The 25,950-nt window shown below is 36.8% G+C and overlaps 1 protein-coding gene across 1 annotated transcript; it reads left to right on the forward strand.

Moving 5' to 3' along the window:
* The first annotated feature begins 6 nt into the window (after window positions 1–6).
* CMAS (cytidine monophosphate N-acetylneuraminic acid synthetase) lies at window positions 7–18,750 on the forward strand. The gene is made up of 8 exons (XM_003792453.3): window positions 7–382; window positions 7,971–8,113; window positions 8,268–8,423; window positions 11,741–11,874; window positions 13,708–13,802; window positions 14,188–14,359; window positions 15,132–15,285; window positions 18,170–18,750. The coding sequence occupies exons 1-8, from the start codon at window positions 123–125 to the stop codon at window positions 18,358–18,360; spliced, it is 1,305 nt and encodes a 434-aa protein (XP_003792501.1). The 5' UTR covers window positions 7–122; the 3' UTR covers window positions 18,361–18,750.
* The last annotated feature ends 7,200 nt before the right edge of the window (window positions 18,751–25,950 follow it).

The raw sequence follows: 25,950 nt of genomic DNA on the forward strand, positions 1-25,950 counted from the left end.
GGGCGGGGCGTGAAACTGCCGCCGGCGCGAGCAGTCGGGCGGGGATCGGGCGGCGCCGAGCTGAGGTGGCGAGGGACGAGCTCCCGGATGTGGAGAAGCTGGGGAGACGGCGTGGGAGGAAGATGGACTCGGTGGAGAAGGGGGCCGCCACCTCGGTCTCCAACCCGCGAGGGCGGCCATCCCGGGGCCGGCCCCCCAAGCTGCAGCGCAACTCTCGCGGGGGCCAGGGCCGAGGTGTCGAGAAGCCCCCGCACCTGGCGGCCCTGATTCTGGCCCGGGGCGGCAGCAAAGGCATCCCCCTGAAGAACATTAAGCACCTGGCTGGGGTCCCGCTCATTGGCTGGGTTCTGCGTGCAGCCCTGGACTCGGGGGTCTTCCAGAGGTGCGCATGTGTGAGAGTGGGCGGCGCGGCCTGGGCGGGGGTCGGGACTGAGACTCCGGCTCCCGGGGGGGCTGCGGGTCCCGGGACGTCGCTCCTGGAAGGGGCGTGCAAGATCCGGGGAGTGTGGGGCCGGGCCGCGAGCTCAAGGGAGGAAGACCTCCAGCTCCTTCCTTTTTCTGTAACTGCTAGTAGTCATGACCTGGGACAGTTCCTCTCCCCGCCCTTGAGAATACCAGGCGTAAAAGGGGGGACTACCCGTTTCCTACCTCCCTTCCGCCCAGCTTGACCTTTGGAGAGAAAGTGAAGGTAGCCGCCCCCTTCACCCTGTGCAGTGTGTGAGACAATACGTCAACTCCTTAGACAGGGGCCGTTGGGACTCCCCTGTTGCTCGCCTCTCTGGGAACTGCTTGGGGCTGATCAATTCCTGAGGCATCAGGTTCTTGAACGGAGTCAGGTGTCAGGGTTTCAGAGCTGACAAGCTCAGCTTGGAGATCCTTTCCTAACCTTTGAAAAAAGTCTAGCAATCTGCCTGTGAGTCAGCACAATCTAGAAAGCTCCCTACGTTAACGCTAAGGACGTGGGGGAAGGTATACCGCTGGCTGTTTTATGATATACTTGTAAATGGTTTTATTATACCTGTGGAACCTTCTCTTCCCCAAGGGCAGTTTTCATTGTGCATCATTAAGAGACATTGCCAAATTGGTCAGGACTCACAAGCTGATGTCATTCATAAAGGATTGGAGACAGTTTTGTGCCAGGAATGAATTTACACATAGTGGCTTCAACCTAATGACATTTAAATTCGTTGTTACCATGAAAATTAATTTATTTTACCTGTTGGTATTTTTTTTAAAGAGGTGGCTGATTTTGAAGCATATTAACTACTCATAGTTAATTACTCATATTAACATATGGATAAATGATTTTCATTTAACCAATCTTGTTTTAAAAGGAGACACCAGAAAAATAGAATGTTATGCAGTTTTCTTAATGCTTCAGCCCAAAGGAGGTCCTGGGTGGAGCAAGGCAAACAGGAGCTGACACCCAGAAGATAACACTGATGTAATAGGAAGTGTGCGAGGGAGAGATAGGGAGGGACTTGGGGATTGGTCTCAATTCAGTAGACATTTACTGAGCCCTAATTCCTGCTATACACATCCAAGGGAATACCAACACATAAGTGGTATGGACATGGTTCTTGTCCTTGTGAAGTTCATAGACTTTTGGACATTTTTACATACTCAGGGTACAAACTGAAAAGAAGGACTGTGAGAAGTAGTTGTGTCCAGGCTGAAGTAATATAGTAAAATGCCCTTTTAGGGAAATGAACTAGAGGTCAAAGTCATAGTCACAGTTGACTGAGAATAAAAGTCTCATTTACAACATTGGGGTTGCATCTGGTATGTCAGGAAATGCCTTTCAAACTGGCTTAACAAAAAAAGCAAAGACTTGTTTCAGGGATAGTCAGATCATGACCAGGGATAGTTCCTAGGCCCACCCTTGAGAATGCCATTCAGTGACTACTTACTGATGACTTGACCCACTATGTGACAAGCACTGTTCTATGCTCTGAACCAGTTGTTTTAGCAGTAGCAGTAGGGTCAGTTCTTAGTTTTGAAACACATATCAGGAAATGCCTTTCAAACTGGCTTAACCCAAAAGGGAAATTTTAATAAGGAAAGACAGTCAGTATATAAACAAAAGAGGAAAGGGTTTGTTCAGGTATAATCAGATATCATGACCTGAGACAGTTTCTGTCCCCACCTGTGAGAATGCCATTCAAGGAATGTTTACATTTTATTATTGTTTAACCCAGAGAAATTCCTGGGTGGAGCAAGGAAATAAGGAAGACCATCCTTAGGTGACAGGCACTGTTTTATGCACTGGACCAACTGGTAACAGCAGTAGCAATAGGGTCTGTCCTTAGTTTTATGGGGCCTGCGTTTTAATAAGGAGAGATAGTATACAAACAAATTAATATATATTGCATCAGCTGGTGATAAATGTTTTAAAGGAAAACAAAACATGGTAAGAGGATGGTGCTCTTTATCCCCAGAATCCTTAATTTCTTAGGTCTAGATAGGCACTCCTTTTATGGTGTCAAAGTGGTTGTACTGGGAACAGCAGAACTCTCAGTAATAATGACTCGGTCCAAACCTCTACACTAAGAGACTTGACCAAACCCTAGCATAGCTTGTAGGTAGCTTGAAACCATGTCCCTAGGATGGTCTCTGTTCCCCCTTAAAATGCTGCCAAGAGAATTTCCTGAAATTCCATGAAAAACCTGGTAATAGGCAGCTGGTCCCTGAATCACCTTTTAGAGCAGGTACTATAGAACGCTTGCAGTTATAAAAACTTTTTTGCCCTTTGAGATACAACTCTACCAACCCAGACTATTTCTCCATGAAATAGTCCAGAGCCCCTTCTCAGTCAAATGCAAAATTCTAGGAAATAATTCTCATTCTCCTTCCCAGACTCTGTGGGACCTAACTTTGGTGGGCACCTTGCTGCACTTCTACAATTGCCATCTATCATAAGGATAGAAATTTGTTTCTCCTTCAGAGGAGTGTCATTTAACAAATCCACGTGGCCCAGTCACAAGGACTAACCCTCCCTTAACACTGCTTAGCACCTTCCCTCTGCACACCTCCTCCTTTAAAGTCTCCAGCCTTTTGTTTTCAGGGAATTTGAGTTGAGTTCATGCTGGGCTCTTCCTGATTGCAGTAGTTACAAAATACAACTTGTCCTTACCAGTTAAACTAGATGGCTTTGTTTATCTGTTTATCCTTGACAACATTCTTCATATCCTTCCAGGTTTAAGTGTAGTCAGAAAGCGCTGCTCTCTTTGGAGCTTAAAAAAAAGTCTCATAGCACCTCTTTGGGTCCCCTGCTTATTTTTGAACACAGTGCTAGTATTGGTAAAGGTCAGCTACATCTTTCACTCTTGGAGCCAGGAGTCGAGCCCCCACTGAAACACAGGACAGGTTCATAAAAAGGAAATTGGGATACAATTACCAAGAGTGCAGAGAATAAGATTCTGGGAGTCAAAACCTAACAACTAGCCATACCAGCACACAGTAGGGATTTTGTTATGAAATGGTAGAAAATATATGTATATATTAAACCTTTTCCTTTTTCCATATATTAAGATGCTATAATACAAAATGTCTTTAAAAATAAATGATTCAAGTATCAACTTTTTTTTTGTTTGTTTGTTTTTTGCCAATTAGTTTTATTTCATACATCTAGAGTATGAGCTCTTTGACTAGAGGGATGATGTTTTAATCCTTTGACCACCTGTGGTATCTGTCACTATAACAATAAAAGCGATTAAAAGAAATAAAGCCATTATTTCCTTTAGCTAGCAAAATGAGCATATTTTTAACTCTGCCTTTACTAACTTAGAATTGAAAAGTAATTGTGGGTGGCTCATGCCCGTAATCCTAGCACACTGGGAGGCTGAGGCAGGTGACTGAGCTCAGGAATTCGAGACCAGCCTGAGCAAGATCAAGACCCCTGTCTCTTAAAAAAAAAGTAGTCGGGCTTTGTGGTGGGCACCTGTAGTCCCAGCTACTCAGAAGGCTGAGGCAAGAGAATCACTTGAGCCTAAGAGTTTGAGGTTGCTGTGAGCTATGACACTACAGTACTCTACCAAGTGCCACAAAATGAGACTCTGTCTCAAAAAGAAAAAGAAAAAAAAGTTGTGCTTTTGTTTCCCCATACATAGCAAAGTTGTTTGTACTTTAATTTAGTGCATGTGCTATGCAGGGAGGTCAGATCATCGACCTTAAAGTCAAACTTTATGGTTCTCAATTCACCATGTATTAACTGCATGCAACCTTGGATAAATCACTTAACGTCTGTGCCTCAGTCTCTACAAAATGTACTTAAAGATCTACCTCATAGGCTTGCCAAGGGAATTAAGTGAGATAATGTCTGTGCAGCCCTATGGAGCCTGGCACATCATATGTGATCTTTTGGCAGTTTTCCCTTATTTTAGACATTTTTACTATCTTCATCTCTTTAGGGGGCCACAGTTTCCTTTCTTATAAAATAGGGAAGTTATAAATTTCAAAAGTGTATCTAGTGCTAGTATTCTTTGACTTTGAAGGGTTAGTGGAAATGTGCCTGTATTTTCTATTTCAGTGGTCGGCAGACTTCTTTTCTGAAGGGCCAAATAGTAAATATTTTGGGCTTTGCAAGCCAGATGGTCTCTGTTGCAGCTCTGCCACTCTGCTGTTGTCTGTTGTGAAAGTGGCCATGACAGCATATAAATGAATGAGTGTGGCTGTATTCCAAAAAACGTTACAAAAATAGGCTGAGGAGTGGGCTGGGTTTGGCCTGAGATGACCTTTTCCCTACTAGGTGGAAAGCTTCCTGTGAACAAGTACTATTCTGTTCATTTTAGTGTGCTTTATACATTAGCTCCTCAGTTAAATGTATGTGTATGTGTTGATTTGAATTTAATTGACTTACTGTAAAGCTGTAGGAGGACTTTGGGATGCCCTTCATGCCTCCCACTCTCTTATCTTTTTCTTCAAAATATTTACCTGAGAAGACAATGGAAGAAACTTGTAGCTGTCTGATTTTTTTTTTTTTCAGGACTAGAAGATACCTTGGAGATTATTTTGTTCAAAACTATGATTTGACTTAATAGAAGCAGATTTCTCTGTCCTGCTCAGAATCAAAGCTCATAACACTTCTTGAGGTTGCGAGGCTTTCCATACTAACTAGGGTAGTTAGCGGATGATTTTTTTTCCATTTAATAAAATGTTATTACTAGAGTTGCCTTTGTAAGAGCTTAATTTTCAACAACGGTTCAGTGCTGTATAAATGAACTTCAGAACAAATTGATTTTTAAATATTGCTTAACATAATTGTGAAAAATAAATGTCTTTAGTTTCATTTCTAGGATATAGATTTATGATTAATGAAAGGCCTATGCTGTGTTATTATCTATAAAATGGTATTTATGATTAAAATTAATTGTCACAGGGACCATGGTTGATATTCCTGTTAATCCTGTTACTTGTAGTATAACTTCATTCAAGGCCAAAGTCATTTGCATTAGACTTTGACATTTATTCTACTTGATTTTAAATTTTGTTAGGCCTATTTGCTCATTTGTTTATTCTTTCTCTTTGGCTTATACTCATCTGATGCCCTTAGACCAAAGGAAAATTATCTATTCAGTCCTTTTAATAGATGATCATTATAACTGTGCATATGGGATATGATTTTCATATATTTATATTCTTAGCACCGTTGCCTTATATAATGCATACAAACTAAACATTTGGGCCTTAGAAGATCTGAAAGCAGAACTTCAGTTTTCCTTCCAACAGATCTATTGTGAGGATTAAATGAGATAGAGTGGATGTTCCTTTACTACCATTCCTATTTTTGTATTTTAAATCATTAACATTTATTAAATGTTTATTCTTTTGTAAGTGGTTTATATTTAATCTTCATAACAGCCATGCGAGGTACACGCTATCATCACTACCTCCATTTTACTGAAAATTAAGGCATAGGGAGATTATAGATTTTTCCCAGGGTCCTATGCTAACATGGAATGAAGCCAGGATTTGAACCTCTCTCCTTTCGGAGCTCAGCTCAGGCTCTTAAACACTTACTAATTCATTATTCAATACATATTAAGCACCTGGCATGTACTAGGCACTGCAAAAGTACTTTGTAAAAAGTAAATCATTATCAAGAGTGTAGTTATTTAATTGGTTCTTGCTTCTCTTTCCCTAGCGGTTTAAAGGAAATTATAGTACTATGTTGCCCTTAGTCTCTTACAGTAGACTAAGAGTTTCTCAAGAAATAGGCTATATCCGTGTTTTCACATCCCCAGTGTCCAGAATAGTATCTGGGATAGAATAGGCGCTCAGTGAACATTTCATGATGGAATGAATGAAGGAAGGAAGGAAAGGAAGGAAGACAAATAAGCAAACTTTAAACTTCTATTATTTTTTTTTACTTATCTTTCAGACATTTCCTAAAGATCACCAAACCCTCTGGTATTGAATTTTCATTGCAATAAAGGTTGGGATAGTAAAGTACATGTCATTAGTAATTTATTTCAGTTAATAAACTAGACATAAATAAGATGTCAAAACACCCATGTCTTCAGCTTTTCCTATTCTGTTTACTACCTTATCATCTTCCCTTTACTTCTCTATTTTAGAAACATGCTGAATTTCACTGGTACTTCACTTTGTTATATACCTCTGACCCTGGCTTTTCTCCAGTGAAAGATTGGTCTGGAAACTATTTCAGATTTCAAGGAGGAGGAGAATGAGAACTCCTGTGTCCTACCTTTCCCCAGTGACGTGAACAGATAGTATGAGACTGGAGAAAGGAGTCAGTGGCTCATCTTGTTTCCGAGGCTTCCTTTTGAAATATTTTATTTTGATTATTAACTTTATCCCTTGATTTAAATCTTTCTTCTACAAATATTAAAAGGGAGCAAATGAAATTAATAAATGAAATCAAGAGTTATTTGAAAATTCTCTTTAGTTTCTCACATTCTATTCACTTTTGACACTTGTGCGTAGACATATGAAACATGCAATTCCCTTTCTTTCTGTAGATGTTGAATAAATGGGATGAAAGAAAAAAATGTATGTTCATTATGTGTATATGTATATCAGAAACCATTACGTCACTAAAATACCTCTGTGTAATATCACTGTTCAAAGATTGTGGATAGAGTCATATTCATATTTGCTATTTCTAGCAATGGAAATTTGTGAAGGTCCAGGAAGCAAAACTTTAGTAGAGACTAGCACCTGGTCTCTAGCACACCTCCCCTAAATAGTATTTTGCCTTTAGTTGTCATCTTATAAAGTCTAGAGAACTAGGTAAGCATGGCTAATAGAATGTTAAGTTACATTCTCCTGAATCCATGAAATCATATCCACCACATCTGCTGTTTTCAATGGCTGTATGATTCTGTGTTCAAATATCTATATACTCATTAAGAAAAAGTTGGTTTATCTGTTTGTTTTGAGCCCAGACTTGGGCATTTTTTCTCTGTTAAACCTGAAACCATTTTACCTTTATAGTTTGACTAAGTGAAGTCCATTTTTTTCTTAGCAAGCATATTAAAGTACTCTTCTATAGTACATTGGATTTGGATGGGAATAACAAACAGGATCATCTTTGCTTTCCTGTAGCTTTGACTTTTAGTGCTATTTGTCTTAATATACCAGTAATCCTAAAAATAACAAATTTTTTCTTTCAATTTTAGAAAACTGTTTCTAGGGCTACCTAAATAATATGTATGTAAATAATAAATAATGTGTAATTAATAAAATATAAGTCTATCTAATTATACTATATCTAAGTGTATCTAAGTATAAGTATATCTAAGACAACAGTTTTATTCAGATACTAATATAATTTACATAAAACCAATTTCTTTACATTTTATATTACTTTAGATCTGTAATACTATTTTGATGGTACAAAAACTATTCTAAAATTATGTAAGCTGTATTTTAGGGTTACAGAACTATACTTTATAACTCGTGATTTATTTTCTTCAGCTGTTTAATTTTTTTTTTAAATGTCTGAACAGTGTGTGGGTTTCAACAGACCATGATGAAATTGAGAATGTGGCCAAACAATTTGGTGCACAGGTTCATCGAAGAAGTTCTGAAGTTTCAAAAGACAGCTCTACCTCACTAGATGCCATCATAGAATTTCTTAACTATCACAATGGTATGAGTTTGATTAATAGCTTACTCAAAATTCCATGTAATTTCCACCTTCCTTATCTCACAAGACCTGTTTTAATATTTGAATTCAAAATCTTAGTCTTACTTACAAGGGACTTTATTTTGATGTCTTTTTCATTTATTTTTGGCTTCTTAAGAGGTTGACATTGTAGGAAATATTCAAGCTACTTCTCCGTGTTTACATCCTACTGACCTTCAGAAAGTTGCGGAAATGATTCGAGAAGAAGGATATGATTCTGTTTTCTCTGTTGTGAGACGCCATCAGTTTCGATGGAGTGAAATTCAGAAAGGAGGTAACCTGTCGTCAGTCTGTTTTGTCTCATTTTACTGAGGATCATTTTTTTTTTTTAAACTGGATAACCTTGCAGAGATAGAGAATCAATTATTTTGTATGTAAATGTTCTTTAGGAGTGAATAAAGTATAAAGGGAGCAGTAAAGAGAATATCTGATTCATAACTGTAGCAGGTAATGACATTTATAATCAGTTCTGAATCTCCTCCCAAGGTAAGACAGCTAGACCAAATTAATGCTCTGCTCTGTAAAGATTCTCCTTGCATACTGAACTTACTATAGTCTACCTTGGAATCTGTACTTTAGAACTTTACAAGTAATTAAGAACCTCACACTAGCCTGGTTCTGTTTATCTCCTGCCTTTCATACTATTATTGAAAAGTCTAATTCTCTATGTATTATAATCCCACAGTACATTATTGTTATATTTATTTTAAACAATTGATAGTATTTTAAAATCTGTTATCTTCACTTGCATATTTATACTTTTTGTTATTCATCCTTTTTTACCATTTATATGTTTACATTGTGTAGTATGGAACAATTGGTGACAAATTCTCTCAGCTTTTGTCTAAAATATCTGTAATTTGCCTTTATTTTTAAAGAATATTTTCATTGAGTATAAAATTTTGATAGGCCTTATTTTTCCTTTGAGCATTTGAAGATTGCATTTTTAAGATATTCTTTTGTAAATAGATGCGTATTTAAGATGCTTATATCATTCCATTGACTTCTTCCACTCATTTTTTCTTAAAATACATCAGCCATCCCTCTGACTGTTGTTTCTCTGAATATAAAATGTCTTTTTTCTTCTGGTTGCTATTAAGATTTTCTCTTTATCTTTAGTTTTCCAGTCTGACTCTGATTTGTATGGCTATGGTTTTCTTTGTAGTTACCGTGCTTGGAATTCCCTCAGTTTCTCTTATCCATAGGCTGATATCTGTCAGCTTTCAAAAATTCTCAGCCATTATCTCTTACAATATTTTTTTTGCCACATGGTCTCTTGTTTCTTTCCAGACTCCAGTTTACATAGATCATAAACCATTTTATAGTGTCCATGTGTCTCTCCCATTGGTTCTACACTTCTTATTTATTTGTGCTTCATTTTAAGTAATTTTTACTAACTTAGATTTGAGTTTCTTAAATCATTTGACCATTTCTTCTGACATGTCCAACATGCTATAAACCTTATCCAGTGAGCTATTTCTTCCATACTGTGTTTTTGAGTCCTTTTGAAGATACCCCTTTTTCTATTGAAATTCTCTGTCTTTTCGTTTAGGTTTTTTTTTTTTTTTTGAGAGAGAGCCTCAAGCTGTCCCCCTTGGTAGACTGCTGTGGTATCACAGCTCACAGCAACCTCCAACTCTTGGGCTCAAGCGAGTCTCCTGCCTCCGCCCCCCAAGTAGCTGGGACCACAGACGCCACGACAACACCTGGCTATTTTTTTTTTATTATTATTTTTGGTTGCAGCCATCGTTGTTTGGCGGGCCCAGGCTAGATTCAAACCCGCCACCTTAGGTGTATGTGGTTGGCACCTTAGCCACTTGAGCCACAGGTGCCGAGCCTTCGTTTAGGTTTTTAATACTTTTCTCTAATTTCTTTAACATAATTACTATAGTTATTTGAAAGTCCTTGACTGCAGATTTCAACATCTGTGTCATTTGTAGTTCTGTTAGTATGATTGCTCTTCTCTTGATTGTGAGTCACATGTTTTTGCCTCTTCATATATCTCGTATTTTATTGTATGACTGACTAGAGCACATATTTTTGTCCAGATACATACCCTTTCTTTTATCAGGATAAGGGGCTAATAATCACTTTGATCCAATTAGGACTTGGGTTGATTTGAAACTTTAATTTTGGTCCATCCCTTAGTGCAAGTGTCTTATCAGGAGATACATCTTGGCACCCACCCCTTCCTTCCACTTTTACTAACAGGACTTTGAGTCTAAGCATCACAATACTATAATGCCGTCTCCCTGCCTTCTAGCTCATTCCCAGCTTCCTGTATCATAGCATACTTAGCAAAAGTCTTATATTTATAAATGGAAGCCTTAGGTGGAAAGAACTAGCACTGTATTTGGGTTCCTACAGATGACAACCTGTGACTCAAGTCCACATGGCCATTACAGACTGTCTGGTCTCTCCTTACCCCTGGTTGTGTCAAGCTTGATTTTTCTCACCCCTTCTCTTCTTACTCAGCAAATATCTCCACAGAGAAAGCAGTCACTAATTCTAGGAAAGACTTGTCCCTCTCTTTCCTTTTCTTCAAAATACCACTTGAATTGTCTAGTTTGCTTATTGGCTCTCTGCACCACTGGATTGCACACTCCTGGGGCATAGAGAGTTATATTCACTGCTGTGTATGCAGACCCTATGTGAGTAAAGCTATGCTACCTAGAGCTATTCAGTGTATATTTGCTGAGGTTTTTTTTCCCCTCAGTTGTTTCAAATACTGGGATAGAGTTGAACAGAGAGGATGGCTTACTTAGAGAAGTAATTAGAGGTTATTCTTAGAAGACTTTACACACAGAAGTGACAGCCAGAAATGAGGAAAGATTATGAAGAGTCAGTAGCTCTTAAACACACACACGTGCCCATGTACATCTGCACACACAAATTTGGGGTAAGTGTAATCAAAAGGCAAAGGAACTCTTACCTACCAATGTCAAAGTCATTATTTATAACATTATGTTATCATCATTAGTGTTGATGTCACTGGGCCTTTGTTATCAAGTAAGATAATAAATATAATTTGGTATTATATTTAATGTATGTTTACTAGTTTATAATTTAGTATTATATTTAATGTATGTTTATATATAATATAGAAACATTTTCTTCAGTATAAAAGCTTTGATAATTTAATGGGGAAATCTTTAGTTTTATATAATAATTTCATGAAAGCGATTTCTCAACTGCAGTAGATAAATAACACATATAGTATTTCTCTAGATGCAGAAATGTGAAATAGGTTAAAGGGCTTAAATACTGAAAATGGGTATTTTATGATAAGCTCAGTTCTTGTGAATGTTACCTTGATGTCCTCCCAAAGCATCATATGTGTTTAAAAGTCTAAAACCTTAATTATTAGATTTCTTTGTAAGATACTTTATTTTTCTGTTAACTATTAGAAAGCAAAGATAAATCATCAGAATTATTAGAGATTTTATTCCTTCAAAAAGGTCCTTTTAGTTATTCATATACATCTACATTCTGAGTTCATTTTTATTTGCTTTTTTTTTTTTTTGAGTTTACTAAATAAACACTTTCTATATTCAGAGCAGTGGGAACTGACTGTAATTTTTTTGCTTTTAGTTCGTGAAGTAACTGAGCCTCTGAATTTGAATCCAGCTAAACGACCTCGTAGACAAGACTGGGATGGAGAATTATATGAAAATGGATCATTTTATTTTGCTAAAAGACATTTGATAGAGATGGGTTACTTACAGGTTTGTACCTTCGTTTTCTTTTGAACCCTTTTGTAGATATACTTTGAGTTCTAGGGGAAAGGCAGCACTGGACAAGATTACCATCTGAGGCATCTTTCCTGCAGGTCTACCCCAGGGATAACCATTAAGTAAATGCACAGGAATTCTGTTATAATGATAAAAAATGAACAAAATAGCCTGAGCACAGTGACTCAAGCCTAGCATTCTGGGATGTGGAGGCAGGAAGATTTAAGTTCAGGAGTTGCAGACCACTCTGAACTATAGTCCCAGCTATTTGGGAGGCTGAGTTAGGAGGATCACTTGAACCCAGTAGTTGGAGGTTTCTGTGAGTTAGTCTGATGCCGTGGCACTCTAGCTTGGGCTACAGAGACTCTTGTCTCAAAAAAATAAAAATAAAAACATCAAGTACATATCTTGCTGTTTATATTATTCCATTGTAAATTGTAATCCATGTTTGTGTTATAGTTAGGTCATGACTGTGACATTGTGGCTGTAACTTCCATTATTTTTAAAAGAATAAGAATGTAACAAAGGTGAAAGAAGCCAACCTGGGGGTCAGGAAAATCAGATTCTAGTTCTGATTCTATCTTTAGACAACTATGTGACCTTAACTGTATCATTTTATCTGTTCTGACTCTTGTAGCTCTCATTTTAAAATAAGGGTCTGTATGTCTCTCTCATCTTAGAGCCTACAAGGTTGCCTAATATATTTCTTAATTTGTTAATTTTAGTTATAGCTGTTAATCAACACTTCCTCTGTACCAGGATTATATGAAGTACTTGACATAGGTTGTCTCATGTAATCTGCATAGCCACTATAGGAGGTGGACATTTCTATCCTAGTTTTACAGAAGAGAAAACTGAAGCTCTGAAAAATGAAGTAGTTGACTCAAGGCAAAAATTATCCAGTAAATGGACCCATCAAGATTTGGATTCAGGTCCTGATATTAGTAAAAAAATTAACATTAAAAAAAAGGAGAAAACAATTTCTATGTAGTAAAAATTTTAATGTGATTTGTGCACTGAGGAAAAGAGAGAACACTATTTTTTCCAGTCTTCTGGTCAATGTATAGTCAAACCATAGACTGGCTGTTAAGTTAAATTTGAATGTTCAGGAAAATGAAATTTGACCTACATAGATACTGCCCTTCCCAAGATCTTTTCTAAGGAAGACTTTCCTAAAGTGTGGAGAAAAATGATTTTTCTTATTGTTATAAGATCTGCAAAAAAAAAACCCTGACAATTCTGAAGAATGAATTTTTCCAGTAATTGATCTAGTCAGTTAATTACTGTCAGAAGAAAGGCAACTTCCTTTGCCTACATGCCCCAGAATCAGAGGATTGTCCCTGCCTCTGCCTACCTGTGACTGGGACACTATTTCTGTTCTCACCTGTAGCTCAAGGATCCAAGACAATCTGTACAATAGGTGCTACAGTTATTTTTCCAAAAACCTTCATACTGCTTTTAGGTGATGATGGGGAAAACTTCTAGGAAAAAAGGGGATGACATAAAGGAATTTTTAGAAAATCCTTTGTCAGAATACTTGAGGATGAGTATTATTTCTGCTGTTTTCAATCTTAAAATAGAAATCTTTTTTTTTAAATAGGGAACTTGAATCATATAGCTAGAGTTTAAAAAAAAATTTTTTTTTTTTTTTTTTGGTGAGCTTTCCCCTCTAAAAGCAATTATTTGTTGTATGTCACTGATTTTACTGTGTTACTCATTTTTCTCTGAACTGTAGAAATGAATTCACTGTTGTGTATAATAATAAAGCTTTTGATATATGTGAATGAATGTTAAAAACAGTACTCATGGTGTTTGCACTATCTTTAGGGTGGAAAAATGGCGTACTACGAAATGCGAGCTGAGCACAGTGTGGATATAGACGTGGACATTGACTGGCCTATTGCAGAGCAAAGAGTGCTAAGGTAAAAAGGAAAAAAGAACTTGTGTGACCTTTGCACTAGCCCTAACATCATTTTTAGTAGATGTGTTGAACCGTACTTTTAGATACTCATTTCTGATACTCCAGACATCTTATGATCTTTGTAATTAGTTTGCCCATGTGTGGAACACATATGTGTAAAGTGTGCCTTTACATGGCTTATTCAAGAAACTGAGAACACATAATCTGGTTAGATCACACATTTTTTAGTTCTTGAACTATAGGTTGAAGTATATATGTGAAGTAAATTTGAAGAGTGATGTTTGAATAATTTGAATGAAAGACAAGTTATTCAGTTCCACTGGTGTTAGCCAGATAGTAAGGAGTGATTAGTATTGTACTCAACAGTCTATTCTGGCTTCTTATAGATATGGCTATTTTGGCAAAGAGAAGCTGAAGGAGATAAAACTTTTGGTGTGCAATATAGATGGATGTCTCACCAATGGCCACATTTATGTATCAGGAGACCAAAAAGAAATTATATCTTATGATGTAAAAGATGCTATTGGGATAAGTTTATTAAAGAAAAGTGGTATTGAGGTATGTGCTTCTTGACTATAGCAGTATTTTATAAGATTTTGATTCAGGGTTAAATAACATGCAAGGAAGTAAGAGATTTCAATCTTTAGTATTAACTGTTAAACTGTGTGAAAGTTGGCTTTCTTGTGCCTAGCAAATTATTAGACTGTTTACTTTTAGATAAGTAGAATTAAGAATTTGTCAGTCATCAAATAATATTTCTCATTAACTCAATAAGTATAAGCATACTACTTTTAAATAGAAGCTATTATTGCATAAGACTGCCATAAGATAAATTTTCTAAATCATAGATGTTGGCATTTAGAAAAAGGAAAAAATCTTGTGAATTTTTACAAATTCAAAATAACTTTCTATTTAAGTATGTTGTTTAAAAATAAAGGCTAAGATAATTATAATTCCCTAAAAATCTTATATATGTATTACTAAGCAGTACAAGAGAGCAATTATAAACTTTCCTCTGCATGAACTGAATTATAGGAAAATCTTACATTAGTATTAGGCAGTGCAGATTGTATTTTTTTTCCCCTATAGGTAGAGTCCTTTCTGTTGTAGAAAACAGTGCTCTCACTGTTACTGAACTATTAGAAATAAAACAGACTTGCTTTTAAAATATTCTCATTTTATAATGACAGTTGATTTTTCTTACTTGGATCTTCAGAAAATCAAAGGGCTGCTCACATATGACTGGATTATCTACAGAGTTTTATTGTGAAAGAGTTCTGTTTTCTTCACTTTCTAATTTTTGTTTACCCCCACACTGTCTTTTTCTAAGGTGAGGCTGATCTCAGAAAGAGCCTGTTCAAAGCAGACGCTCTCTTCCTTAAAACTGGATTGCAAAATGGAAGTCAATGTATCAGACAAGCTAGCATTTGTAGATGAATGGAGAAAAGAAATGGGTCTCTGCTGGAAAGAAGTGGCATATCTTGGTTGGTATCTCTTTATTTACCCAGAGTAACATGGACCACAATTTTTTTTTTTTTTTAAGAAATAGATAAATAAGACAGTTCCCCAAATGGGCACAGTTGTAGGGAAATAGGAACTCTCTTGCACTGCTGATCAAAAGATTAACTTGAAACAGTCCCTCTGGGGGTTGGTTTGATGATATGCATCAAATATAGATTTCTAGCACACTATGGAGCCCAACTAGGCAGTGTTGCTAAGGTAAACCATGTTTCCTCATTTGCAAACTGGGGTTGCCAAGTACCTACTGTGGTATGGCTCTTAGAGGAGTTAATAAAACCATCTGGGTAAAGCACTTAGTAGAGTTTCTACCAAGTAGGAATTACATTCTTAATAATTTTTTTTTTGCTATTATTAAAATGTACATATTTTTTACCTCCAAATTCCAATTACAAAAAAGAAAATGGAAAAATGTGCCAAAAATGGAGGAAAAAAGAGCCCACCTAAATATTCTGCAAAAAACAGAATATCCATAGACTGGAATACTATGTATCTAGTACAAATAATGCTGTAATCTGTATTTATTGACATGGTCAGATGTAATGACAAATTTTTCACTTTAATATTAGCAAATAGATTTATCAGTTCCATGTGATACATAGGCATAAAACTGGTAGTCTGATGATGTCAACATTTTAAATATTAATAATGACAAGTCACTGAAATGCATAATAATTCTAATTCATGTATGAATTAGGATAGTATGAGACTCAAAAGAAGTAGCACGTGAATCTTTTGGGAGCATATGATGTAAGAACTTTAGAATAGCCTTTGAACCACACATGAAGATTCAGTGGAAAAAAATAGTATAGAACATTGTTGAAGAACAATCTGATTTTTATAAGAAGAAAATAATTTTAGTGGAACATATAGAAAATTCCATCTATACTCACTATCTGTGGGACCTTTGGTAAGCTACTGTATACCTTAGTTTTCTATTTACAATATAAATATAAACCAAATTTTATAAAGCCATTGGAAAGATAATATAAATTGCTTTACATCATGCTTGCCTACATATAGTAATAATAAGAAATGTATCATTTATATAGGTAAAACTCCAGGATTTTGTGTCAGTATGATATATACCAGAATATTATCCACAAATAATAACTAAGATGATTTTGTTCTTTTATCTGTATTTTTTTAAAAAGTTTTAGCCAAGAATATACATTACTTATATAACATTTTAAAGATGCTATAAGTAAAGTAGGGTTCAGCCAGGTGTGGTGGCTTTTATTATTAAATAAAAGTGTTATTTTTGTATTAATACATAGAGCACATAACTGTATAAAGGCTGAGGCTGGAGGATCGCTTGAAGCCAGGAGTTTGAGACCAACCTGAGTGACATAGCAAGACCCCATCTCTATTAAAAATAGAAAAGTTAGGGTAGTGCCTGTGGCTCAAAGGAGTAGGGCGCTAGCCCCATATGCCAGAGGGTGGTGAGTTCAAACCCAGCCCCAGCCAAAAACTGCAAAAAAAAAAAAAAAAAAAAGAAAAAGAAAAATTAGCCGTATGTGGTGGTGCATGCCTATAGTTCAGGTTATTTGGGAGGCTGAGGCAGGAGGATTGCTTGGACCCAAGATTTAAGGTTGCAGTGAGCTATGATGATACCTCTGCCTTCTAGCCTGGGCAAGAGAGTGAGACCCTGTCTCAAAAATAAATAAAATTAAACTATTAGGTAAAAGAAATATAGGTTAGAAAATTTAAAATATAGTGAATAGACTCTGAATCTTTATTTTAAAAATCAGTGTTTTACATAGAGCACATAAGTGTATAAAAATATATTTCTTAAAAATAACTTTTATTAGTAAAATATAATCAATAATGCTTAAAGACCAGATTGCGTGAAGAAATACTAACTTGAATTTTTGTCATCTTTCGGTGAAAATTCTAATTTCAATACATTTATTTAATAATAAAAGAAAAAATTTCAGTAGATAAATGTAGAATAAATTTAAAACAAGCATTTTTAAACCAGATTTTATTAGTAGTTTTACTCAGAATGGTGAATGTAAGGTACAGGGAGCTTCTGAAATTCATCCTACTCCAAAAGGGGAGAGGGAAGAGAAAGGATAAAATTATGTCAGTATGATTTATTTTTTGACACATTAAAAATAACAATTTTTCAGTAAAAAATGGCATACAAATCAGAACTATTACAGATTATAAGATAGTTAAGATTTATATCAACAAAATATATGAACCTTATTTGACTCCTGATTCAAATAAGTCAACCATTAAAAGATAATTTTTGAGACAATTAGGGATATTTGAACACCTACTAGGTTATTAAATGATAATTAAGGTATTTTTAGGAGTTTGATAATATTGTATCACTTTTTAAAGGTGTATTTATCTGTTAGAGATAAATGCTAAAGAGTTTTTGTGTAAAATAAGCTACCTGGGAATTTCTTCTTCTCCATCTAGAAAAGCTAGGAGGCAGAATATAGCGAAAAATACATATTGACAAATGATCCAAGATACTGGTAATCATTAAGCATGAAATTGGGTTCTTATATATGTTTGAAATATTCCTGAATAAAATATTTTAATAGTTTATAATTTATGTATGGAGTTTCTAACCATTGTAATGAGCGTGGCATGCAGAAAGTGTATGTCAGTCTCCTCCAGCTGGTAAGAATTTATTTTTGATTGCCAGGGAAAACCCTAGACCTCAGTTGTACTTGAAAATGTTTTTGTTCCACGTAGTCTTTAGTATTCTTATATGCAGTGCCCTTAGATCTCACTGAATTTGCCAGAGTTACTTATTTGTTGCTGTTTGCATTATTTAGTTAGAATATTCTTTGTCTCATTAAATGCTCACTCTGTATTTATTTTACTTGATAGGAAATGAAGTGTCTGATGAAGAGTGCTTGAAGAGAGTGGGCCTAAGTGGCTCTCCTGCTGATGCCTGTTCCACTGCCCAGAAGGCTGTTGGATACATTTGCAAATGTAATGGTGGCCGCGGTGCCATCCGGGAGTTTGCAGAGCACATTTTCCTACTAATGGAAAAGGTTAATAATTCATGCCAAAAATAGAAATTAGTAGAATGTTGGAAAGGAAAGGATACAGCTTTCTTTAGCCAGTTTGCTCTTATTTCTGATTATGTAAAATTCCATGTGATTTGATTTGTGATATATCTTACTACCTTTTAAAAGCAAATCTTCTCACATTATCATTCCAAACCAATGAAATAATCGTGCTCTACTTTTCTCCTTATGCAAGATAATTATTTAGGAATTGATTATAGTCTTTCTCAGATTTTTAGTAAATGCAAGTAAGAACATCATCAAAATTGACTTTGTATTGTACCCTGTAAAACTGTGTGTTTGTGTGCTTTCAATGATGCTGGGGTTTTATTTATTTGGGAACAGTGTGTCTGGTGAGACATGACCTTCTGTTAATAAAATTACATTTCACAAACTTGATGAAAACTGCCTTGTTTCCATAGAAGAAATTTACCAAGCATTTTCTTTATTTCCTTTAAACACTAATGTGATATTAGTGAAAAAGAAACCCCGTACTCCATGTGTACAGCATCTTTATGTGTATACACACAACATATACAGTTGTCTCTCAGTATATACAGGAGATAGGTTCCAGAACCCCCAGCATATACCAAAATCAGTGCATACTCAAGTCCTACATAGCCCTGTGGGACCAGCATCTACAAAACTCTGCCCTCCATATGTGTGTGGGGGAGTTTAAAGCCTGAGAATACTGTATTTTTGATCCACTTTTAGTTGAATAAATTTGCGTAGAATCCATGCAGTTCACACCCAGTTGTGGAAGGGTGGACTATATATGCAAATACAAATATCCATATGAAGTTATTTATATGTTATGAAAGTTATATATTGGTTTGGAAAGCAGAGGGAATTATTAGGAGTTACCTCTGAAATACTGGTGATTTGTGTATAGGCAAGCCATGGAGATACTCCAAGTTTAGTTTCAGACCACTGCAGTAAACAAGCATATGACTTTGTTGGTTTCATCATGCCTTTAAGGTTATGTTTGTACTATACTGTAGTCTAGGAAGTGTTCAGTAGTATTCTGTCTCAATGAACAATGTACATACATTAATTTAAACTTACTGTTAACAAATGGTAACAGCCTCCAGCAAGACACGTTTTTTGCTGGTCAAAAGGTCTTGCCTCAAAGTTGATAGCTGCTGACTGATCAGGGTATTGGTAGCTAAAGGTTGGGGTGTCTGGCAATTTCTTAAAATAAAACAACAATGAAGTTTGCCACAGCAATTGACTCTTACTGTGATAAAAAAAAAATTTTCTCTGTAGCACATGATGCTAGAATTTATTTCAAAATTGGAGTCAATCCTCTAACACCCTGCTGCTATTTTATCAACTAAGTTTATGTAATATTTTTAACTCTTTTGTTGTCATTTCAACAGTGTTCACAGCACTTTACCTAGTAGATTTCATCTCAGAAAACCACATTGTTTTGCCCATTCATAAGAAGCAACTTCTTATCAGTTCAAGTTTGATCGTGAGATTGCAGCGATGCAGCCCCATCTTCAGAATGTCTTAATTCTAGTTCTGTGCTACTTCCAACACATCTGCAGTTACTTCACAGTAACTGCACCCCTCTTGAACCCCTCAAAGTCGCCCATGAGAGTTGGAATCAACTTCCAGTCTGCAGATAATGTTGGTATTTTGACCACCTTCCATGAATCACAAATGTTCTTACTGGCATCTAAAATGGTGAATCCTTTCTAAAAGGTTTTCAATTTATACTATCCGGATCTATCAGAGGAATCATCATGGCAGCTATAGTCTTATGAAATTTATTTCTTTTTTTCTTTCCTTTTTTTTTTTTTTTTTTTTTTGTAGTTGTCATTGTTTATCTTGCCCAGGCTGGGTTCGAACCTTCCAGCCTCGGTGTATGTGGCTGGCACCCTACACACTGAGCTGTACAGTGGATACTGTGTTAGCAGGCATGAAAACAACATACATCTTGCACATCTCTGTCAGAGCTTATTTGTGGCCCAGGTGCATGGTCAATGAGCAGTAATATTTTGGTAGGAATCTTTTTTTATAAGCAGTGGATCTCAACAGTGGGCTTCAAATATTCACTAAACCATGGTGTAAACAGATGTACTGTTATCCAGGCTTTGTTCAATTTATAGAGTACAGGGAGAGTAGATTTAGCATAATATACATTAAAGGGCCTTCAGATTTTCAGAATGGTAAATGAGCATTGATGTCAAATTAAAGTCACCAGGTCTGTTAGTCCCTAACAAGAAAATCAACCTGTCCTTTAAAGTTTTGAAGCCAGGTGTTGACTTCTCTCAAGCTGTGAAAGCCCCAGATGGTATCTTCTTCTATTAGAAGGCTGTTTTGTCTAAATCAAAAATATTGAGTATAGCCACCTACATCAATTATCTTAGGTATGGATCACCTGCTGAAGCTTTCCCATCAGCCAGCACCTGCAGCTTTCTTAACTCTCTCAGCCTTTAAATAATTGAGAAAAAAGTAGGTCCCTCCTCTGGTTTGGGCTTTGGCTTAAGGGAATGTTGTCTCTAGTTTGATCCTCTATCCAGACCACTCAACATTTTTGCAAATTTGCTTCTGCATCATTTATGTGTTCACTGAAGTAGCACTTTTAATTTCCTTCCAGAACTTTTTTTTTTTTGCATCCACAAGTTGGCTAACTTGCGCAAGAGGCCTAGTTTTCAGCCTATCCCAGCTTTCAGCATACCTTCCTCTCTAAGCTTTTGATTAAAATGAGCAACATGCAACTTGTCCTTTTACTTGAACACTTAGTGGCCATTATAGGGTTATTCATTGTCCTAATTCCAATATTGTGTGTCAGTGAATAGGGAGGTCTGAGGAGAGGGAGAGATGGAGAATGACTGGTGGGTGGAGAAGTCACAGTACACACAATACTTACTAATTATGTTCTCAGTCTTTTATGGGCACCCTTTTTTGTGATACCCTAACACAACTACTGTAGTAATTAATCACAGATCACCATGACACATAATATTAATGAAAATTTTCAGATATTGTGAGAATTACCAAAATGTGACACAGAGAAGCCTATGCTTTTGGAAAAATGGTCCCAATAGACTTGCTCAACACAGGGTTGCGACAAACCTTCAATTTGTTAAAAATGTATCTGTAAAGTGCAAAAAAAGAAAAGTTCAATGAAATGATGTATGCATGTTATACATTTGGCTGTCACCACAATTTCACAGCTGACATAGATTATCCTTCTACCTGATTGGATTCTAGTAATGGGGCATTATCTCATAAATGCAGACACTTCAAAAATATTAACCATTTTCTGTCAAACATTTATATCTATTTCCACCATAAAAAGAATTTGTGTAAAACTCTGACAAGCAGTAAGCCAGCTCCCTGGGAAGCTGTTTTCCTTTGTCAGGAATACTGAGTTGACACAGTTCAGTCTGCCTGTATAGGACAAACCTGAGTTGGAGCTGGAAGAATCTTCTACCTTAATTTTCTTTACATTTGTTCTATTTTTACCCTCTGGTTTTCCCACTGCTGACTATTTTTTCCCATCCCCTTAAATTTGTACATCCCCAAAGGCTTTATCTACACTTCTTATTCTTCACCAGGGATTCCATCACTGCTGTAGTTTTCAGCATTGACCTCCATGCAGATAATCCTCAAATCTAATCTCCAGCCCCAATTCTCTGTTGTTAATTTTGGTTATATCGCCAACACTTTTTTTTAAAATTAAATCATAAACACATAGATCACGTATACGTTAATACATTTATGGGGTACAATGTGCTGATGTCATATAGAATTAGAAACGCTTACATCACACTGGTTAATATATACCTCATCTTATTTACTTAATTCTTATGTTAAGACATTTATACTTTATACTTAATAGATCTGACATGTACCCTTGCATTATGTACTGCACCATAGGTGTGATCCCACCATTCCCCCTCCCTCAATCTGACCTCCTTTATTCCCTCCCATACCCCCTCCCTCCTTCATCCTGGGCCATAGTTGTGATCTATTCTTCATATGAAAGTGTGAGTGATTGTAAATTGGTTTAATAATAGTACTGAGTACATTGGATATTTTTTCTTCCATTCTTGAGATACTTTACTAAGTAGGATATGTTCCAGCTCCACCCATGTAAACATAAAAGAGATAGAGTCTCCATCTTTTTTAATGCTGCATAATATTCCATGGTATACGTATACCACAATTTATCAATCCATTCATGGGTTGATGGACACTTGGGCTTCTTCCATGACTTGGCTATTATGAATTGAGCTGCAGTGAACAATCTGGTGCAAATATCTTTGTTATAAAGTGATTTTTGGATATACACCTAGTAGAGGAATTGCAGGATCAAATGGCAATTTAGATCCCTGAGTATTCTCCATACTTCTTTCCAAAAGGGACGTATTAGCTTGCACTCCCACCAGCAGTGCAGAAGTGTTCCCTTTTCTCCACATCCATGCCAACATCTGTAGTTTTGGGATTTTGTTATGCGAGTCACTCTTACTGGAGTTAGATGGTATCTCAAAGTGGTTTTGATTTGCATTTCTCTGATGATTAAGGATGATGAGCATTTTTCCATAGCCCCATCTTCTTCAGAGAAGCTTCTGTTCAATTCCCTTGCCCACAGTGAAATGGAATTACCTGTTCTTTTCTTATTAATAAGTTTGAATTCTCTGTGGATTCTGGTTATCAAACCTTTGTCAGAAATGCAACTTCACCTCCTCAGTTTCTGATCTTACCATTATGAAGACAGTATAGCTCTTCTCAGTTTCTCCTTTTCACTTTCATTCAGACACCAAATCTTGAGTTTGATGCTACTGGCTAGTGTCTTTTCAGTTTATCCAATACTACTGCTAGATAAATTGTTCATGTGTTTACTATTAACCTTTTCAAAATCTTTCAGTGACTCCACGCTGACCACAGAATAAAACATACTTCAGACCAAACATTGTAGTCAACCCAACCTAGTATTTCCAGCCATAGGTCCTGCTGATTATTTGTGGGTCTTCTACCCTATTCTTCTTAAGTCCCATCTTCATCAGCATAAATGATTCATCCCTTTAAAACATCTGTTAAAGTACCTCCCATATTAATTACTGTGTGTGGATACAAATTATATTAGAGTCCTTGTTTAGTTTCAGTGACCCAAACCCAAGTACCAGAAGACAATTCAGCTCTCACCATTAAAGCAACCTCCTGTATTCCCAGCAGCAGGAAAACTTAAGAAAATATTTTACGTTCAGGTGCAATATGTAAGGAACTTAGAAGTTGCCAATCCTATCCCTAACAAGAAAAACTGGACAATCAATGACTTGAACCTACCAGAGAACGGAGGTCATAGGACAAATAGCTACCCAAACTCTAGAGATCTCAACATCCAGAGAGATACAGCACCTATGCTTGATCACCGGCAGAAACTGCTGAATGCACTTAACTAGTAATTTCAATGAAATGCTGGAGCCTGAGGTGTGAACCAAAGTAAGAGTGAGAAACTTCTGGAGGTTGCTGTCATGAGAGATGGGTTAGGAGTGAGGAGAGATGCATACATTCCTCCAGGAATACGGATGGATTCTCACAAGGAAGTTCTGAGGATTAAAGGAAAATCCCCCATGGCCCTGGCTGGAGGAGGAAAAGAACAGTCATTATGAAACCCTGCCAGAATCTTCTCCCTAACCAAAGCCCATTCTCCCCTAGGAAGGATTTCTCTCCAGAGAGCAATTACTGAAAACTTAGGCCAGCTAGAAGAAAGGAATTCTGCTCAGCTCCAGACAACTTTTCTGTTTCACCTAAGGGGGGAATATTCACAGTCAACAGGAGAGAGGGCACCAAGGAAGTAAATAGTGAATGCTACAACCAGGGAAACAGCAGGGAAGAAAGCTGTGCCCCTGGGAGAGGAATGAAAAACTTGCCAGGCTCGGCACCTGTAGCTCAAGCGGCTAAGGCAGCAGCCACATACACCAGACCTGGTGGGTTCGAATCCAGACCAGGCCTGTCAGACAACAACTGCAACCAAAAAATAGCCAGGCATTGTGGTGGGCGCCTATAGTCCCAGCTACTTGGGAGGCTGAGGCCAAAGAATTGCTTATGCCCAGGAGTCAGAGGTTGCTGTGAGCTGTGACACCACAGTACTCTACCCAGGGTGACAGCTTAAGGCTCTGTCTCAAAAAAAAAAAAAAAAAAAACTTGTGAAAGACATCCTTTCAAGACATAAGTCCACGGAAATACCAAAACTTAGAAGATTTTAGAATACTTCCTCTCTTTCGTACCATACACAACAAGAAGTCTCTAGTGTAATAATGGTGGATTCCAGGGAAAAAAAATCTGCAAGACATACTTTCTCTAAGGAAAAATGCCAAAGGAAGTCTCAAAGCTCCAGTGAGGACTTTGGAGGAATTTGAAATCTCCTTGTATCGATAGCTGTGAGTAAGATTATACACAGTCTAACTCCTAGCAAGATTCGTTACTAGTGTGAACATAAATCTTCACAGTACAGAGCTGTTTGTCTCGTACTCATTCCAGCATAGCTAGTTTTCAACAACAACAACAACAACAAATTATAAGACAGACCAAGGCAAGGAAAAGCAAAGTCTGAAGAGAAAACAGTCATCAGATCCAGACTCAGCTATGACACGGATGTTGGTATCAGACAGGCAATTTAAAGAATAGCTATGATTAATATGTAAAGGCTTGTAATAAAAAAAGTATACGACATGCAACCCAGATGGATAGTGAGATGGAGAGACACTGTAAGAAAAACCAAAAGGAAATGCTAGGAATGAAAGAAATAGTAACGGAAATAAAGACTGCCTTCAAGAGACTCATTGGTAGACGAGACAGAAGGGTAAACTTGAATGTTGGTCAATATAAAAAGTTTCCAAACTGAAATCCAGAGGGGGGACATGGGAGGGTGAAACAGAACATCCAAGACCTGTGGGACAGTGTTGAAAGCTGGAACACATGTGTAATAAAAATATCAGAAGGATAAGAAAGATAATAGGACAGAAAAAATATTTCAAGTGATAATGACCAAGAATTTCTCCAAATCAAAAACAAATACCAAACCACAGAGGGATTTCAGTTTCGGATTTCAGAGGGATTTCGTGGGCAGCAGACCTGCCCCCACAAAAAACTGTTTAAATTCTTCAGAGAGAAGAAAAATGATATGGCTCAAAAACTTAGATCCACCACAAAGAGAATTAGAAAAGATAAATGAAGATAAAATAATGTCACTTATTTTTTTCTTATTCTTAATTGATCTAAAAGATAACTTTTTAATAAAAGCAACAATGCAGTGGGGGGACTGTAGTATAAGGACAGCTGAAATGATTGACAGTGATGTCATAGGGATAAGAGGGACTAATGGAGACTATACACTTAGAAAGTGTAGCTGTGGGCTCCGCACCTGTAGCTCAGCGGCTAGGGCGCCAGCCATATGCACTGGAGCTGGTGGGTTTGAATCCAGCATGGGCCAACTACAGCCACATAATAGCCAGGCTTTGGAAAAAGAGAGATCTGTTTGAGAGATTGGGTTGTAAATGTTATGTGTTTTGAACTTTGAACAAGTTTGGCCAACCTTTCTGTGCCTCATTTTTCATATTCTAATTGAAGATAATAATGGAA

Source organism: Otolemur garnettii, unplaced genomic scaffold (assembly GCF_000181295.1).
Source record: "Otolemur garnettii isolate 467f Iridium unplaced genomic scaffold, OtoGar3 scaffold00057, whole genome shotgun sequence".
In the NCBI taxonomy this organism is placed as follows: Eukaryota; Metazoa; Chordata; class Mammalia; order Primates; family Galagidae; genus Otolemur; species Otolemur garnettii.